General features: G+C 49.4%; 1 protein-coding gene across 1 annotated transcript in view; it reads left to right on the forward strand.

Moving 5' to 3' along the window:
* KSR2 (kinase suppressor of ras 2) overlaps nt 1-17,500 on the forward strand; it is a 403,084-nt gene extending 385,584 nt beyond the window's left edge. Inside the window, exons 15-19 of the mRNA XM_046024145.1 lie at nt 4,614-4,710; nt 5,719-5,852; nt 11,455-11,586; nt 15,995-16,124; nt 17,363-17,500. Of these exons, the coding sequence (XP_045880101.1) occupies nt 4,614-4,710; nt 5,719-5,852; nt 11,455-11,586; nt 15,995-16,124; nt 17,363-17,500 (631 nt within the window). The remainder of the gene's footprint in view (nt 1-4,613; nt 4,711-5,718; nt 5,853-11,454; nt 11,587-15,994; nt 16,125-17,362) is intronic.
* The last annotated feature ends 272 nt before the right edge of the window (nt 17,501-17,772 follow it).

Raw genomic sequence — 17,772 nt, forward strand, 5'->3', positions numbered from 1 at the left:
GTTGCCTGGGGCCAGGGCTGGAGAGACCTCTCCATCAGCCTGCAGATAAAGTGGGAAATTTCCAGTTCTTGTTCTTCTTCTTGGAGAAATGTGATCATTTTGCAGAGAGAGAGAGAGAGATACCAGGGAGGGATGTGTGTGTGTGTTGTGTGTACGCGCACATGCACGCGTGAACGTGCACGCACACCTTTACTGCCCCAGAACCTAAAGGAGTGCTAAGTACATCCTTAAGACACTAAAACACCTTCACCTAACCTCTGGCTGACTGCCACCAAGGCCAGCGGGCTCATTTGTCCTCATTGCCATGGTAGTGACATTATGACTACCATTTACTGAGGGCGTGTGACATGCTGGAGTCTCAGAGAAAGTTATGGAGCAAAAAATGGGGGCTAGGGACGCCTGGTTGGCTCAGTGGGTTAAGCCTCTGCCTTTGGCTCAGGTCATGATCTCAGGGTCCTGGGATCGAGCCCCGCATCGGGCTCTCTGCTCAGCAGGCAGCCTGCTTCCTCCTCTCTCTCTGCCTGCCTCTCTGCCTACTTGTGATCTCTGTGTGTCAAATAAATAGATAAAATTAAAAAAAAAGATGGGGGTTTAGAGCCTAAGCTCTAGAGCCAGGCTTCCTGGGTTCAAATTCCAGCTCCGCTGAACCTCTCTGAGCCTCAGTTTCCTTATCTGTAAAACGTGGCTGATCCAAGACCCTGTCAGTTACAATGTGCACTATGTGTTCATGGGCTATAAAGAAAGAAGTAACAACTGTTACCTGTTCATGAATAAGACACATTCTGCTTCCAGAGAGGTTAAATTTCAAGGAAATGCACGTGTTAGAATCCATGGAGTACAACAAGAATAACCATCCGTGTGGGGCTCTTGGGCCTAGGCTGGCAGCTGGCACCTAGAAAAGGCTCGTGCATGTTAACTGGTGGTGTTCCAATACCCCCCTTTTACAGATGAGGAAACGGAGGTCAAAGTCACTTCCCAAGGTCACCCAGCAAGTAGTAAATGGGAGAGTCAGATTTGGATTCCCTTGCCTGTGTGTCTCTTAAGTGGCCCCAAGATCATGTCTGGTAACTGGGCACCCACACCGCGGAGGAGATGAGAAAAACGTCAGGAACAGGCTGACACTGTGTCTGTCTGTATGTCTGTGTGTCTGTGAGCAGGTCCTCTGCCCCTGTGGGTCTCCATAGCCTCATCTGCAGGAATAGGGCAATAGTGTGGACCCTGCGGGGGTGCTCTGAGGATTTGTGAAGGTGACTCGGGTCCAACACATATGCTCAGTAAACCTTCATCCTCTCCTCTCTTCCCTTCTCCGCCTCCCACCCTGCAAGTGGCTTTTTGGGCACCGCTGTTAGCCACAGAAACCCCAAGGTCAGAGCAGTTGCCAAAGACACTTGGACTGACTTGCCTGGAGTATCTGAGCCTCAGCCACCCTGGACACTTGCCTGATGCCTGCTCCTGCTCAGACCTCAACCTTCTCCCTGCACCTGCTCTCCAACCGGGCTCCCAATACACACCTGGCAGGCACAGCCAGTCTGGGAGCCCCCAGTTCCTCTGCAGAGAATTCCTCTCGGAACTGTGTAACGAGCTTCAGAATGGATACCTGGGGGGCTCAGTTCGTTAAGCATCTGCCTTCAGCTCAGGTTATGATCCCAGGGTCCTGGGATCGAGTCCTACATCGACTCTCTTCTCAGCGGAGAACCTGCTTCTCCTCTGCCTCTCTCTCATGAATAAATAAGCAATATCGTAAAAAAAAAAAAAAAAAAGTGGATGCCTGGGGTATCAGTGTTGGTTTAGATTTTCTTGTAAATTTCAACACCCATGTATTGTGCAACCTTGCTGATTTGTTTAAAGCAAACTTTTAAAAGTATACTATAAGGCAAAGTGTCCAGATCCCAAGAACACAACCTCATGAATTTCTACTATATTCACACACCAGCCCTCCAGTCAAACAGAACTGTGTGTGCCCCATCCCCCGTGCCTCTCATGCCCTCCCTAGCCTCCCGAGCCCCCAAGGGGCTGTAGTCACCACTACACTGACTTCTCGCATACGGGTCCATTTTGTCTGCTTTTGCACTTTCTACATACGGAATTATTCTGTGTGAGTCTTGCGTGTCCGGCTTCTTTTGTTCAACATGGTGTTTATGTTCTTTGCCATTAGCAGCAGCTTATTGTTATATAGTATAGTAGAGACCTATATTGTTATCTCGTTATATGGCTTTATCACAGTCTATCCATCTTTCTGTTGAGGAACATTTGGATTAGCTCCAGCATGGGGCTATTATGAATGGGTTGCTGTTAACATGGGAGTGCATTCTAGCATACCTGTGGGTGAACATGAGTATGCATGCCTGTTGCGTACCTACTTAGAGGAGAGAATGCCGATTGGGGGTTATTTGTATATTTCACTTTGGTAGCCGCGCCAAGCTGTGATTGTACAAATTTACATCCCACCAGTGGTTGGTGGTTTCTCCAGCAGTCCCAGAAACCACAGGGTAGGGAGAGAAGCAGAGGTTTTAGCAGCTGCTCCTGGAGAGGAAGATGTGAGCAGAGAAAGAAGATGGGATGGATATTTGAAGCCTGTGACTTGTTTGCGGTCACCCTAGGAAGGAGAGTCTGGAAGTCTGGGAGCCTGGTACAGTGATCTGTTCTGCCATATGCAGCGGGACCGTCTTTTCTGCACTCTGGCCTGTAATGAATGTAGGTGGCTATTCAAGAACTGAGTATCCAGGGTAGGAAATCCACCCACGGTCTCCACCATCCCCAATATTTAAATGTCAGTATGGTTTAATTGGCTGCACAGCCCACTCCCTCCCCCTCTCCTGCAGCAGCCATAGTAAATGTACCCCTAAGACAGCAACAGCAGGGGACAGCCTTGAGTCACAGCGGCTGCCTCCTGCCAGCTTCCTGGGTGACCTTGGACAGGTGAATCAGACTCCCTGGGAGTCTGAGCATCTCACCTTAAGGAAGTGAAGAAATGAATCTTAGTCAAAGATCATGGGTAGCATTTTGGATGGATATATGGGTAGATGAGTGGATACGTAGCTAGGTAGATCGGCAGGAATATAATAGCTGGACAAACAGATGTGATGTGTGTATTAATATATATAAAATATATATATAATATATATATATAAAATATATAAAAGGTGTGTGTGCCTTTGCCATTTTACTGATCATTTAATACTTCTCCTAAAAACCAGCACTTAATATATATCAGGCATGGAGAGACGCCCGTCCCTTTACATGCCTGATTCCATGTGAGTCTCCTTAACAATCTTGTAAGGCAGGAACTATTGACCCCGTTTTACAGATCATGAAAATGAGGCTCAGAGAGGTTAATTCACCTGCCTGGGGTCACACAGCCACTAACCGACAAGCCAGGATTCTAACCCACAGAGTTTGACTAGGCCCCTGTTCCAACTGTTGTGTTACTCTTTCCACCAAGTGCCAGGCATTTCCCTGGCCTCCTTCTCTCTGGCCTCCTTCTCTCATTCAGTCCTCTTAGTGACTCTACAAGGTAGGTGTTCTCTTTGAAAGCTGTGGAAACCGAAGCCCAGAGGGGTTAAGTTACCCACCCAAAGGCACACAGTAAAGAGCACAGCTGGGATCCAAACTGAGGTCCCTCCGCCAACAGTTCTAGCTCCAAGCACACAATCTCAGCTAAGTCCATGTAACAAGGGCTCGAAAAATACTAAAGGAAGGACTACGAGTCTTTTAGCGATGAAGACCTAGATTAAAAGAAAAATTCAAGCCATTATTTTGACACAAGATGGAACATGAACTTTCCTAATACCATCCCTTCCTCTTTCGGCCAACACCGATACCATGAGCCAGACGTGGTGCCAGGGGCTGGGAACGTGGTGGTGAATCTAGAAATCATTCATCTCCTCACCCGTTCCGTGACCATGTCCTGAGGGCCCGCTGCGTGTGTGCCAGGAACTGAGCTCACTGCGGGAGGGACAGACGGAGGGGCATGCAGGCAACTGAACGGGGAGGTGTGACCGTCACTGCATTAACGTCCTCTGTCATCTTGTCATTTATCTTACACCCCTGGTCCTTGCAATGACTCAGTGAGGCTGAAAAAGTGAGGCCCTCCATCTCAACAGGCATCTGGCGTGGGGGGAGGAGCACCGGTGTTGACACGCCGCCGTCAGAAGGCTTGAATGCATCATTGGCCGATGGTACTTGGTGGACGTGAGCCACCACCTTGCTGGGGTTTTATCACCGTCCCTCAGCAGCTTCGGGGGAGCGGGAGCAGCTGCGACAAGTGGCTGGCAGAGTGCTGTCTGAGTGGTGTCTGAGGACCCCAGAAGTTGTTGGTTTATGCGCGGCTCTCCTTCTGTGCAAGTCTGGGACAGATGGAACGTGGCGAGCCTGCCCTCTGGACTGGGTTAGATTCTGCACGCACCTCGGTGCCAGGGTGGGGGTTTCAGTGACAGAACGTGCCCCCCGCCCCGATCTGCATCCTAGAGCCAGATCTGAGGTCCAGTTACAGGCTCGGTATCCGATAGGCAAACTATGGCACCTGCCGTCTTACTTGTCCCATCCAGCCACCATTGTGGGTCACTTGCCTTTGAACAACTGCTAATCGTTTCTTTTGTCCTTTTGCTTTCCAGCCTGTGTAAGGGACGGACGCTCTACTCTGTGGTGCGGGACGCCAAAATCGTCTTGGATGTCAACAAAACGAGGCAGATTGCTCAAGAAATTGTGAAGGTACCAGAGGGTCTGGGGCTCCCTCCTGAGATGCATGGTCTGGCTTCAGACCAACAGTCAGGATTTAAAAAAAAAAAAAAAAAATTAGACTCGATCTGAAAAATACCAGACTAGGTGAGGAGGGGTTTTGCCCGGACACCACATTAGGGTTGGTCCCCCGATATTTGGCTACCATCTGGTGCCTCATCATCATGATAATTGGGCCCGTCGTGGGGACCCGGGGAAGTTTGTGCGGCTAGAATCCCTTACCCCACCGATGCTTGAATCCCCATGAGCACATGCCATCTCTCTCCGCAGCTGCTGGGGAAACATCCAATTGTTACAAGTTGTTTGGGATTAAAACAAACTGGAACATCCTGTGTTTTCTGGCAGGTGCCTCATTAGTCAGTTGACTGGGGCTCTGAGTTCCCATTGGAAGTGTCAGGACTAAGCTGTTAGAAGAGATAAAATGTGACTGCTCATAAAGGCGAGAAACCAAAAATCTAGAGACTCACCCTGGAGCGAGACCTCCACGAGACTCTCTCCTCCATGGTCTTGATCACTGGCTTGTGATCCATCCCTGGAGGAAGGCAGGGGTTTCAGCACTGATCCGGGTTAAGAGGATATAAAACAAATAAATCTTCTGCAAAGAAGTTATGTTTTAAAAAGGAAGTGCAGGGAGGTGGTGAATGGAATTCCTTTCTCTGGGGACCTCCTCTCCACCCCCCCCCCCCCCACCGGGACATTTTTCTTTGTTTCTTCTTCAGGAGGCAGAAGAGCCAGGTGGGAACAGTTTGGCGGGGGTGTAAGGGTGGGGGCAGATGTGTGTCTTGGGGGCCCTTCCTGTTCCCACTTGCTGTGCCTTCTCTTACCCTGCCTCTGAGCCTCTGCGTTGGGGTCCCCGGAACTGCGGCTGTTTGAGGTGCTGTTGTAGGAAAGGCAAGGAGGGTGAGCCCAAGCCAGAGGAGTAGTAGCAGCAGCGAACGCTCACATGTTCTCTGAAAATTCCCATCTCCTTGCTCCCTGCAGGGCATGGGCTACCTCCACGCCAAGGGGATCCTTCACAAGGACCTCAAGTCAAAGAATGTCTTCTATGACAATGGCAAAGTGGTGATCACAGACTTCGGGCTCTTCAGCATTTCCGGGGTGCTGCAGGCTGGCAGGTGAGCGGCGGCGCAAGGGCCCGGCGGTGTTCTTGGCAGATGACTGTCGGGGGTGGGAAGTCAGCCACCCAAATGGCATCAGTGACCAAGACTGGGCGTAGGGCCTGAGGTCGCTTAATTGGGTGGCTAGGCTGTTGCTGATGCTAGAGCAAGCCATGATTCCCTGGGGGAGGCTCTCAAGTGGTGCTCTTCTACACACGGGCACAGAGCATCCCTAAATGCTTGAAAGCCTTTGCCCTTGCATTTAACTAGAAGATCCTCCCTTTGCCCTGAGGACCCACCTGGAAGTTGGAATCACCAAGCGTCCTTGCTCGAAGTTTTCTTATGAATTGATCCATTTTAGTGCAGCAAGAGTACCGAGGGATTTAAAGCCAGACCCACCTGCGGCCCCCACCCTCGACTCTGCCCCTTAATCACTATGACATTAGTTATACTCCCAAAACCTCCCCGAACATCGGTTTCCAGGTCTGCAAGAAGAAATGATGATGTCATCAGGCCTACGTCCCTGGGATCCTTGTGGGGCGGAAAGAACACAATCAAGGATCCAACAGGAGTGCCCAGAGCACGGGGCACACAGCACAGAGTAGCTGCTGCTGAGTTTTTGTAATTACTATAAATTTGCATATACCTCCCCTGGTGTCACCCAGGAGAATCATTAACCGTCTTTAAGTAATTAACTCTCAGGAGCCACTCACCAGAGGGCAAGCTGCCTTGAGTTGACCAGGAAAAACAGCTTGATTCCAAATAAACGACCCATGATTCAGGAGGTCTGCCCTCCGTGACTTTTAATTTGGAGTGTGGACGTGAGCGCGCGCGCAACACACACACACACACACACACACACACACACGCACGCACACACACTTACTTTACAACCCTGCAGGTTTTCTCTAATCACGCCTTTTATAACCTGCCCAAGCCTCCTCTGGATGGCAGCCCCATGCTCTCCTTTTACTTGTTTCAGCTGCTTGGCGGTACTGATCTCTCGGAGGTCCACTCCAGAGCCCCCCAAGGTGAATTTTGTTCGTGCTACATCATACGTTGGCTCTAAGAGCATCCAAACACCAGCAACACTTATCTAGCTGCTTTCTGATCTAGATACAGAAAGTGCAACAGAAGCTTAAGTTTCTTTACTCCGCCCCAAAAGATTTCGGTGCGTCTCCAAAACTATCGATAAGCCCCTACGATGAGAAAGCCGGGAGGGCTGAACCGAGTTCCTTCTTCCGTCCGTCTCCCCAGCGGCACTTAGAAGCGGGTTTGCGGGCCCCGGAGTTGCAAGGCGCGCATGCGCACACACGTCCGCACATCCATCCATCCATCGCGCGGGCCAAGGGGCAGAGGAAGCAGTTGGTAACGTCACTACGAACTCGAGTATCTGTGTCCAAACAAAAAGAGGCCCAGCAGATGCTTTCGTGAACCTGCTTCAAGGCTCTTAAAGAAAAAAAAAAATCCGATTCCTCCAGCCGGAGGCATGTCCACATACCCTCCTCCTCCCCCTTTTGTCCTTGCCAGAGAATTCTCCTGCAGGTGGAGAGGAGGGCAGGACCTCTGATTTTCTCCCTTCTGGTTCTCGCTTTTCTAAAGCCGCAGGGTAATGAGGAAGAAAGGAAGTGGAATGACGCGAGCCTCCTTTCCTTTACCTCATTCACAGAGACCCGGTGTCAGCCGGGGAAGAAAGTTCAAGTCAAGGGCAAGGTGGCTGCTGGCCTCAGTGTCCAGCCGGTACTCCCCACTCCCTCCCCTGCCCAGCCTGGTCCTCAACACAAACGCGGGCAGTGTTGGGAGAGGCCAGGGAGCCCTCAGCGACCTCTCCTAGAAGAAATCCCCATTTCTTGGTTTCCCACGAGTCCCCATCGGGGGTCTCCCCTGGTGGTTCGGTGTTGCCTGCTGTAGTTATATGTAGAGCTTAGTTTTCATGTAGGATTTCACTTTGCTCCCTAAGGGTGCTGTTTCCCCAGGAACTGCTGGAAAATTGTGGTTGGGAGTTTCGGGGGTCGCTGGTTACTTCTACAGCTTTGGGCAGATCACTTAAGTGTTTCGAAGCTCTGTGTCCTCATCCACAGAACAGGATCTTATCCTTCCCATCGTGGGCTTGTTGGGATGCAGTGTGTTGGATAACCTGGTGCACAGTAGGCACTCAGCAGGGGCTGCTGGCTGTCCTGCCTCTCCCCTCCTCCCTGAGTTAGAGCCTGGGGCATTCACAGGGCTGGGTTCCCAGCAGGGGGAGATGGGCTGGGCCTGGGCAGGGGTGGGGGTTACCCAGTGAAGTGAGCAGGTCCTAAACATCCAGACCCACCACGGGGGCTTCCCCTCCCCCCCCCCCAGCCAGTCCCCAGCAGTGCAAGCGCACAGCACAGCTGTGCTGCCATTGTCATCCAGCGAAGGTGTCATTTTCCACGCCAGCACCCCGCAGGCTGTTATTCATCATAATAATAACCGTAATGACGATGATTTGAGTTTTGATTTGCGTTTGCACCGGTGGGCCCATCGCCAAGGGAATGGGACATCCCGGATTGTCTGGGCCAGGCCTGGCATCCGGCCCCCTTCAGGGTGTGTGCCCCCTCCCACCCTGGGCTGATAGCTGGGGAGTGGCCAGCATCCCTCCTCCTGGCCCAGCAAGCAGTTGCAAACCACCGACACTTAGCTAGCGAGTCCAGAATAGGCAGCAGGGGCGGTCAGAAAGTCATCAGAACTGGGGTGCTCTCTCTTTTGGCAGCGACACCCCATCTCACCACAGCCCCCCCCCCCCCACCATGGCCTGGCTGTACCTGGAGAGTTTCAGCTGGCTCAGGCCATGGCCCTTCCTTCTTACGTGATGTTCTTACCTTGGGCTATAGTCTCAACTCCATCTCTGAATCCTCAAGATGTAAGCATATCCATAGGTAATAATTCTGTCTAGTAATCCTGAGACCCTGGCAGCTGACACAGCCCTGTGTCAGCCTTGTGTGAGATTAATGTGCCCATTGTGCAGGTGGGAAAGTGGAGACTCGGGCATGCTCAGGGTCCCATGGCTAGTAAGCAGCAGATAGGTCCTTAAGTTCCTGCAGGCATCCCCAGTTCTAGAAGCAAGAATTCATACGGCCCTGCCAACTCAAGGGCTTTCCAGTGGATTTGGGTCTGCTGTGTTACAAGTCCTATGTTACTGATGCTGAAAGACTGACATTTGGACCATTTCCTTATTTTCTATAAAAATGAGAATGGTGATTCTCAACTGGGGCTCTTCTGTCCCCGTCCCCTGTCAGAATATTTGTAATGTCTGGAGACCTCTTTAGTTGTCACAACAGGGGAAGGGGACAGACTGGTATCCAGTGGGGAGAGGTCAGGGATGCTGGTCAGAACAGGCCCCCACCACAAAGAATTATCCAACCCCCAGACCCCCGAGACCTCTTTTGTCAGGGCTCTCTCTCCCCCCGATGTGTGGTCCACAAGATAACTTTAGGGATGATGTTAATAAGCATTTTTCATCTTAATTTTCATGTGTACTAAAAAAAAGTGCTGGGCACCTGGGTGGCTCAGTGGTTTAAAGCCTCTGCCTCCGGCTCAGGTCATGGTCCCAGGGTTCTGGGATGGAGCCCCGCATCGGGCTCTCTGCTCAGCAGGGAGCCTGCTTCCCCCCCACCCCTCTCTGCCTGCTTCTCTGCCTACTTGTGATCTCTGTCTGTCAAATAAATAAATGAAATCTTTTTAAAAAAAAAAAAAGTGCTAGTTCCCACGTATGGTCATGGTAAGAAGTAAATGAAAAAAACCCATTTGTAGTAAATAATATTCGAGAGTTGCACTGTCCAATAACCCCCAGCCACATAAGGCTATGTAATTGTAACTGGTTTTTTTTTTTTTTAAGATTTTATTTATTTGTTTGTCAAAGAGAGAGAGAGAGAGCATGCAGGGGAGAGGCAGGCAGAGCAGGCAGAGAGAGAAGCAGGCTCTCTGCTGAGCAAGGAGCCCAATGTGGGACTTGATCCCAGGACCCTGAGATCATGACACGAGCTGAAGGCATAACGAACTGAGCCACCCAGGCATCCCAAATGTTAACTTTGACTAAAATTAAATCAAATTAAAACTTTAATTCTTCAGCTGCACTAGCTGGATTTCAAGTGCCCAGTGGTCATGATGGCTCATGGCTGCCATATTGGATAGCACAGGCAGAGAACATTTCCGTCATCATGGAAAGTTCTATGAGATAATGCCACTCTAGAAGGTGTTCAGATAGGGCAGGAGTCATGGTCATGGGATATGAATGAGTGCAGTTCACGGAGCAGCGCGTCACACCTGACATGGCTCAGAAGCCACCCTAGGGAAACTGTAGAATCCAGCCAGCCCCAGGTCTCCACATTGTGGAGGCTCTGGGCCATCAGGATCTCACTCTGGATGGTTGGAGATATCCATCCCCATCCCCCATCGCTGCCCCCTCTCCCTGTAGTGACTAAGTGGCCCTTTCCTGGGAGTCTTGAGTCAGTGGAAACCTTGTAGGAGATCTGCAGTTCCAAATGGAAAACTCTGTACTTAACTAAACTCTTACCACGTGAAGATAATAAATACAGATAAAATATTTTTTCAGATACAGTTTTATCTAAAGTGAGTTCCCTCTTTGACACATTCCCCTGTTTAAATTTTTTCATATAATGCTTATCGTTGTCTGTATTTTTCCTATTTATTTAATTCATTTGTCACTCTCTTCTCCTACCAAAGCTCAGGCTCCAGGAGGGCAGAGACCTTACACATTTCCTTCACTTCTGTGTTCCCGGTGCCAAAAACAGAGAACTTAGGCATAGCAGTTCTCCAGAAATCCAGTGAATCCTCATTATTCGTGGATTCCACATTTGCGAATTTGCCTACTCGCTTCAATCTCTTTGCACCCCCAAATCAATATGGCAACTTCGAAGTCATTCCCGGCCATGCACAGGGTGGTAAAAATTTGCATCACCTGGTGTATGTGTTCCCAGCTGAGGTCAGACAAGGGGATGCCCTTCATGCTTGCTTGAGCTCTCATACAGAGAGGACCAGCGGACAGAGAAGACCGGGGAACAGAGACAGGAGGGGGCCATGCGGTGCAAGAAGCCCTGGGCCTCGGGGCCAGTGGGACAGAGTTTTGCAATCCTGGCACGTGGTTGTGGGGCCGCCCCAGACACATCACTCAACACTTCTGAGCCTTGTTTTCTCTTCCTTAAAATAATGAAAATAGAGTACTAGAATGAGCTGTTTTTCGGATTTAAGATATACCCGATGTGAGGTGTGTGCGTGAATACATATTTCCTCTAGGAGCCATGATTCTCTATTTGCTAATTCACTCTCTGCAGAGACTTTATACAACATAACTGCCATGAATAACAAGACTCAGCTGTATGGGTGGAATGAATATGCAGGAGGGGATGCCTCAGACGGAGAGGGACCCGAGGATGGTTTGGGTGTCGAGTGTCTCCCTCCAGACCAGACTTCCCTGCCCCTTTCACTGGGGCTTGGCCTCAAGTACAAGGGCAGGCAGCGCCCAGTTGCAGGAGATGTGAGAAAGCCAGTGGAGGTGATCAGAGGCTTGGGGTCGGTGCTGGGGGACTGGTCCTCCCTGGGCTGGGAAGCGGGCTCACTCTGTGTTTCGCATCTCCAGGCGGGAGGACAAGCTACGCATCCAGAACGGCTGGCTGTGCCACCTGGCACCAGAGATCATCCGCCAGCTGTCTCCCGACACAGAAGAGGACAAGCTCCCCTTCTCCAAGCACTCGGATGTCTTTGCACTAGGGTAGGTGGCCCACGTTGGCCGTGGGGAGCCCCAGCCCAGGCAGAGGGACAATTTCCATCCCTTCCTTCTCTTCTTTTGAAAGAGACGGGGCACCTATCTGCTGGGGCCTAGGTGGTCAGTTTTCTGGGTGAGATTGGGGGTATCCAAGTGGGGTGTAATAGAAACAGTGACTCCAGCAAACCTTAATGTGCCGCGTTTCTAATTGGTTACGTGACAGTGGCAAGTCACTTGACCCATTCATTTATTTGCTGAAGCAATATTTATGGAATGCCTAGCGTTAACAAATTATCCAAAACTTGAGGGCTTAGAGCAACATCTGTGATCTCAAGTTTCTGTAGTTGGGAACTTTGGGGGGTGGTGCTTAGCCGAATGGTTCGGGATCTTTCATGAGGTTATGGTCAAGGTGTTGCCTGGGGCTGTAGTCTCATCTGAAGGCTAGATGCGTTGAGGATCCACTTCCAAGGGGCCCCCCTCACATGGCTGTTGACACAAGGCAGGATTTGGGGAGTAAAGGAGGAGCTAATCCCAGCCTGGGAGATCAGAGAGGGCTTCCCAGAGGAGGTGACTCCTGCGCCTAAATTAGCGGTAGAATATAAGTGGGCCTGATGAGGGTAGGGTGAGGTGTCTAGACAGAATGTGAAGAGGCCTAGGGTAATAGAATACAAATTTCCCACAAAGAAGGAGCATGTGGGGCATGGAGGGGGAGGGAGCTGAGAGATGGAGAAGCAGGAAAATATGAGCTGGGGGTGGTAACTGGAGAGACTAGAATGGGAAACTGAGTCAATCCTACAGGGACTAAGAGGCTGAATTAAGAAGTTTTCACTTCATCTTCATAGCACTGGGGAGCCATTGCCATTGATGGTTATTAAGCCGGGGATGTAATAATATTTTGAGTTTCAGAATAATCATTCTTCTGTGCAGAGAATGGAAAGAAGGATGAGATTAGGAGGCTGGGTGACCAGTCCAGGGCGAGAGGCTGACATTCTCTACCAAATCCGTGCCAGTGGGTTTGGACCCTGGAAATGGATGGGGTCTGATGTTGGGTTGAATGTGGATGGTGCCCAGAGACCTACCTTAGGCAACTGGGAGAGATTAGTGTCATTCACCAAGGTAGAGACCCTGGAGAGGACATACTAAGAGGGCAAAGAGCAGATTTGGACACAGGGAGTCTGGGCTACCTTGGAGATGGCCAATGGAACCAACCAGAAGGCAGCTGTATCTACACTACTGGAGTTGTGGCTTCTCAGCTGTTTAGGGCTTCTCAGAGTTTAGGGCTTCTCCGCAAAGAGAGAGAAACTGCACTCATGAGAGACAACGGGATGTCTTTGCAAGTGTAGAGACAGATAGAAAGTGCAGGACTCAGCCCCGAGGTGCAAGACGAGGACTCCAAGAAGGTGCATCTGGGAAGGCTCCTAGGCTCCCATCCCTCAAGTAGCCAAGTTGATCTTGGCCTTACCCTGTCCGCTGGAGCGGTTGCAAAGATCGCTGGTTACGAACAGAGACAACGTTGGGCAAGCTGTTTGGGAAAGTTGCAGCCCTGCAGGTGTGTCCAATTAGACTTAGCACCACCAAGAAATGTTAGAGAGACCGTCGTCCATGGAAAAGTACCCCCACTATGTCTTCTCTGTAAAGCTCGGCGAGGAGGGATGGGGGGACATCAGGATTCTAGACGTTCATCCCTCGGACCCCTTTAGATGTCATCGTTTGCCCTGATTAGTGTATGCCCAAAACTTTATCTAGTTAGATACTGTTATCTGAAACCAAGCTGCAGTAATTAAGTTGGTATATATTATAGTATAAATTTAGCAAAAGAAACAAGAATGTAATTAACAAATGTACCAAAATAAGTAATTGGTTTCCCACTGGAGTTTTAATCTTTAGCAATTTATTTTTCTCTTAGTGTGAGTTTCTCTTGGAAGTTGGGTTTGAAAGGAAGTTTTAATGAGGCTTTTATTCCTGACACTGCTGAATTCTGGGGGACCTGGCGCTCTTGGTTTCCTGTCAATTAGGTGCATCTCGTTGCTTGGGAACATCATGCTCAGGCATGACTTAGAACAAAACTGGACTTTTAAAAGCCTATGGAGCACCGTGTTTAGGTTTTGGTGGGTGCTGTCTCCTGAAATCTTCACAGGCATCCGATTGACAGGGGAGGGAACAGGCCCCGGGCGACTCAGTGACTTGGGCGGCTCAGTGACTTGTCTTATGGCAATCCGGGGTGGATCTGGGAGCCACCCTGGGACATCCTAACCCCGGAGTTGGAGGGTTTAGCCACAAACAGGGACCTCAGAGTCATTTCACCACGAAAACCCTATTTCCCTCAACCATAAATAAAAGATAATAAACCCAGCGTGACGGACACTGAGGATCCAGCGAGAAAACAACTGGAAGGCACCTGCACCCAGGCTCCTGCTAGGCTTCCTTCCCCCTCTGCATGAGCCCTTGCCTGCCGTCTGTTTTGCGCCTCCTTCCCCAGGCCCTAACAGTCAGTGGCAGGGTTGCCTCCTGCCCCGAATCCTTCACTTACACTCACAGAGGTCTCTGAAATAGGATCAACGGTAGTTTCCTCGTAGCGTCATGGCTGGGGTTGCAATTCTGTAGTCAGATCTAATGGATTCAGCTTCCGCCTGCACCTCTTCTCGGCTGTGTGGCCCTGGTAAGATACAGAAGCTTCCGGAGCCTCGGTTTTCCTCTTCTGAAAAATGGGGATGATGATCGTGCCTCCTGATTGAAAATGTAGGTCTTACTTTGATTCGGGTATGATGAGGGCAATCAAGCAGGAAGCAAGAATCATTGGAAAGATGGCTTGTCATTCATGATTTCCAAAAGGGGGGGGGCGCATATCATACCACACAGGGAAAGCACCAGGGTCAGAAGGCAGAGGGAGCAGGGGGGAAATGCAGGCAGGAGACTTTAGTGTGGTTTCCTCGGGGAGGAACCAGTGAGGCGGGGTAAGCAGGCTAAGATGGGCTGATTTGACTAATGCAGTGGGCTCTAGGGTGTGGGGGTATCCAGAGTAAAGCCTAATGGAGGTGGGGGTGGGGCTTTGGATTGGTTATTTTGCATATGAAAGAGAGTCATTTACTATCTCTAGAAATGAGCTGGCCCTTTGGGAGAAGGGCAGTCCCTCCAGGGGCCAGGGCAGCCCTCAGACGTCAAATCATCAAAATACAAAGGCATGCTTCTCACACCTCCCCTGTAATCATAATAAATGCAAAGGGCTTAGAATCGGGTCTAGCCGGGAGTCAAAACTCAGTAAGTGTTACTGATTATTACGGTGACAACAGTCCTCATCTAGCACCTTACGGGGACCACTGCCTGGCCAGGTCACTCAACAGCCCAACACCTGAGCTTCACCCCTCCTTGCCCCAGAGGGATGAGTTTGTGCTGAGAAGCAGGACCCTAGAAATAGCTGGTTTGACGGAGTCCTCCGATCAGATCAGTAAAGGCCGTAACAGCGCTTCGTGTTCTTTAAAGCAAATTTGCATAAATTATCTTAGATTAGAGGAAAGATCATTCATTCCCTGAGGATCGTTTCAGATATTCCCTGGGTTGGGGAAATTTGTTCCCGGTGAGCTGAGACCTAGTCCCTTTGTCCAGCTCAGCAATTCCCAGCATCCCGTGAGCACCCCATGGCACCCCCGCCAAGGCCCTCACTGCCACCCTTAACCCCCAGCATTTTCCCACTATCCCACAGGATGCCTTATATTTAGAAAACAAAAAATCCTATGCTATGACCCAGAGTTAGCCATTATTAATTAACATTTGGCTGTTTCTCTTTATTCTCCTGCTGACACATATATAATTTTTTTAAGAATAGGTATTACCTTATATACAGTCTCCTGTCCTGCTTTTTTATTTAAAGTTAGATAGTAAACATTTTTTCATGTCGGCAAAATTTCATTGAAGTGTTTTAATAATAATATCATATTCCATTTTTTTCTGGATTTGCCATAATACATGCAACCTGTTCCTTTCATTGAACAGTTGTATCATTTCTCCTTGTTTTCGTATTATATGTAATGCTGTACAGAATATCCTTGTAAGTGATTTTTTTGGTATCTCTTAAGTATTTCCTTACGGTGGTTTCCTAGAATTACAAGTGTGGGGTCAGAAATCCTAACCACATTCTATTACGCTTTTGGGTTCTAGGTTTTGACTCATTTCAATTTAGAGATAGGTTCAAGGTGTTCAGGGTTACCAGGGAAGGTATCCTTGGACAGGCATGACTTCTAAGACATCAAGAAAGCTTTAGGTGCGTCCCGGCTAGCAAAATACCAGTTCCGTGAGGAAGAGACTAGAAAGTGGAGGGGTTAGCCAGCAGAAGGGCTGGGCAGATGTGTGTTGGTGAGGGAACACAGGGTCGTGAGTGACATACCACATCAACAACCTCTTTTATATCTGCCAACAGCACAATATGGTATGAACTCCATGCCAGGGAGTGGCCTTTCAAGACTCAACCAGCAGAGGCAATAATCTGGCAAATGGGCACAGGCATGAAACCCAACCTCAGCCAGATTGGCATGGGAAAAGAAATCTCGGTAAGTCCTGGGACAATGCTCTGGGGGACAAGGAGAGAGGTAGACACAGTTCAGGGCCACTTTTTTCCCACGTGTTAAGGTTATGAATGCTTCCCCAGAGGGTGGCACAAAAGCCAGTCCACAGCCTTGTCAGATCACGTGATTTGGAGCTCAGGAGGGGAAGTTTCTGAACTATGCCTGCAATTCAGGCTCCCGCCTTAAGGGTGCGGTAGCACTTGTCCAGACTATTCCCAGCAATGGATTGCTGCATCAAGTAGAAAAACTGAATTCCTCTTTTTCTGTTACTTTTAAAAGATATTCATTAAAATATTACCCACACTATGATTTTAATTTATTTGCTTCTACATAAAAATTTTTAAGTCATGATCCATCTCAGAATAAGATATGTACAAACAGAGAAGCCTGAGTATAAATTAATAATCACCCTCTAAAACACAGCAGGAAGAATGCTGTCTTTTGATCAGAAGACACATAAATCAGGAAAGGAGTAATTACCTGGTATGTTTTTAAGGATTGCCTGTATATAGGCTTTCCTTTCTCGGATGAGGTGATTATTAAAAGTAACCTCCAGGGGTGCCTGGGTGGTTCAGTGTTAAGCCTCTGCCTTCAGTTCAGGTCATGATCTCAGGGTCCTGGGATCGAGCCCCACATTGGGCTCTTCTGCTCAGCAGGGAGCCTGCTTCCCCCTCTCTCTCTGCCTGTCTCTCTGCCTACTTGTGATCTCTCTCTGTCAAATAAATAAATAAAATCTTAAAAAAAAAAAGTAACCTTCAACGCTTCAACTTTGAAGAGCATTTATGGTACTGGGATATGGATAGAGACTTCAGGATACACTTTTCTCCCTCCCTTTGAGAAAAAAAAAAATGGCTAAGAAACTCCTTAGGGAGCATTACTAATCTCAGTGTATCATAGACCTTCTAGAACAGGACCTACCTTATATATATGGGCTCACGAGTGGGATGAGTGGATGGATGGATGGAAGGAAAGACAGAAAGATGATAGGTAGATAGATGAGGGTGAATGCATGAATTGGGATGGATGGATGGATGGATAGAGAGATGAGTAGATGGATGGATGGATAAATAGGTGGATGGATGGATGGGTGGGTAGGCGGAGAGATGGATGATGGGGATATATGCAAATGGGGCAAATGGGTAGACATATAGACCCCTTGAGATGCCAAAGGGTATCAAGACATCACTATTTACATTAAACCACCACATGTTGTCTTCTTTTAGGACATTCTTCTCTTTTGCTGGGCCTTTGAACAAGAAGAAAGACCTACCTTCACTAAGCTCATGGACATGCTGGAGAAACTGCCAAAGCGAAACCGCCGCCTGTCTCACCCCGGACATTTCTGGAAGTCTGCAGAGTAGGTGTTCTCCTTTCATCTCTCTCCCCACTGCCTTTGTCCTCTGGCTTCTGCTGCCTTTTCGCTCCCCTCCCCCGTACCTCTGCCAGCCGTCTCCTTTCCATACACCCACCTTCCTCCCCGGCCGCCAGCCTTCTTACCGGGTTCCTGTTCAGGGGAGTCTAGGGTCTACCATCCAGGGCCTTGGTCCCTGTTGCTACCATGGCTACCTCCTTGCCTATGTCTTCCTGATGAAGGCTGATGCCCCAGAGAGTTTGATCATCAGGTGCGAGATGA

The sequence above is a fragment of the Meles meles genome, chromosome 12 (assembly GCF_922984935.1).
Source record: "Meles meles chromosome 12, mMelMel3.1 paternal haplotype, whole genome shotgun sequence".
NCBI classification, from domain to species: Eukaryota; Metazoa; Chordata; class Mammalia; order Carnivora; family Mustelidae; genus Meles; species Meles meles.